This window comes from Brassica oleracea, chromosome C6 (assembly GCF_000695525.1).
Source record: "Brassica oleracea var. oleracea cultivar TO1000 chromosome C6, BOL, whole genome shotgun sequence".
Lineage (NCBI taxonomy): Eukaryota > Viridiplantae > Streptophyta > Magnoliopsida > Brassicales > Brassicaceae > Brassica > Brassica oleracea.
In genome coordinates this window covers 2,968,152-2,969,800 of record NC_027753.1, presented here as the reverse complement: position 1 = coordinate 2,969,800, position 1,649 = coordinate 2,968,152, and the positions used below count along the sequence as shown (strand labels likewise).

Genomic DNA, 1,649 nt, shown 5'->3' with positions numbered 1-1,649 from the left:
TGCATACTGCTCTCGAAATCTGTCAACATCTTTGTCGGTAATCCGACCCATTTCCTCCGTTAAGCCGGCAGCATGCATCTCTATGAACTTTGCAGCACATGGCCCACAGTCGCCACCCCTTTTGTTGTGATAAATGCCTTCTGCGCGGCTCCAAGAGTAAATTCGAAGACCTTCCTTCACCTTATAGCATTTATGCCCCGCATATTTTTCTAATATATAAGGCAACGACTGTACAAACGAACACATATGCCCTTCCGCAACCTCGATCTCAGCATGAAGAACATAGGAATCAAATACCGTCACATGACCTTCAGTCATATATAAGGCAACGACTGTACAACCGAACACATATGTCCTTCCGCAACCTCGATCTCAGTATGAGGAACATAGGAATCAAATACCGTCACATGACCTTCAGTCAGCTTAATGCAGAGACCAACCCAGCGATCTCCACCCCAATTCATCGGGGTGTACACGGTGTCGACATCGCAGCCAAGTCCCAACTTCATTTTCTGCCCCTTGCTCTTTCCTGTCACATACTGTGCTACGTTTTTCCCCCATTCGAACTGCAGCTTATCATTGTCTGCGCTAAAGGCACTCCAGTTTGACTGAATGGTTTTTATAAAGTACTGATCCAAGATCACCATCCTCTCCTTCTGTAGATAAATCCCGCGACGCCTCCACAACATGTTCATAATCACATGCATGTGCTGTCCCAAAAAAATATGTAACAAATATTAGTTACATAAGGTGACTGTCAAAGGTATAATGTGACGACGATGCAGAGCTTAATAGTACCTCGTCAGACATCCATTTCCCCGGTTCAGCAATTTCAAGGAAGAAGTGATTACACACAGAGTGACCGGTAGCGATATCCCACATCCTGCAAATTTAACCAACAATCAGGAACTTATGCACGAGTGTATGTATATAACCTTAAAAAGAGTTAGAAACTTACTGCTCGGGGTTTTCCCTCAAAATTTCGGCAAACTTCTTAAACTGTGTTCGATTCGTTTTGGCAATGGGCTTATACTCAACCTTCTCCTCGCTCTTAAACAACTTTTTCACCCTTGGGTCAGGGGTGTACACTCCAGAAATCTTGCTGGATCTCATGCGATGCCGTTTACCACCACTGCCCACATCTTCAGAGTTTGCATCCGTTTCACCACACAGATCACGTGGGTTCTCTTGTATCTGGCTATCAGGGGACATGTCGTCTTTACAACTGTCATATCTCTCTTCGTCCTCCGTCCCCTGTAATTCAGCGTTGATCTCCTTAACACTTGCCTCACCACCCGCCTTGGGAGGAGCAACTTTTCCAACCGCCTCCACAGGCTTTGGAAACTCCATATTTGATGTTTCAACGGAGTCAACAGATTGGGGCTGTTTGTCTGCCGTCCTCGCTTCTTCACCACCGTCAGGATCCTCCTCAACGAACTCACCACCGTTGTCGCCACCCGTTTTCTAGATGGAGTCAGTAACCTATGTCAACAGGTGTACACCAAAAATAAAATGTACATGTGTACACCAATAATAAAATGCACACCACCTGCGCAAAGCCAATCCCCGCCGTTGGTGTCATGCGGGCAGCCACGGACTTGTTTTCTTTTGGCTGTGCACCCTCCCCACCCCTCGTTGCCCTTATTTCC

General features: G+C 46.4%; 1 protein-coding gene across 1 annotated transcript; it reads right to left on the bottom strand.

The window, feature by feature from the left end:
* Positions 1-539: 539 nt before the first annotated feature.
* On the bottom strand, positions 540-1,564 carry LOC106300501. Its single transcript, XM_013736657.1, has 2 exons — positions 799-1,564; positions 540-710 (listed from the first exon to the last, which is right to left on the bottom strand). Exon 1 carries the CDS (start codon positions 1,348-1,350, stop codon positions 955-957), a length of 396 nt encoding a protein of 131 aa, XP_013592111.1. The 5' UTR covers positions 1,351-1,564; the 3' UTR covers positions 540-710; positions 799-954.
* Positions 1,565-1,649: the final 85 nt, after the last annotated feature.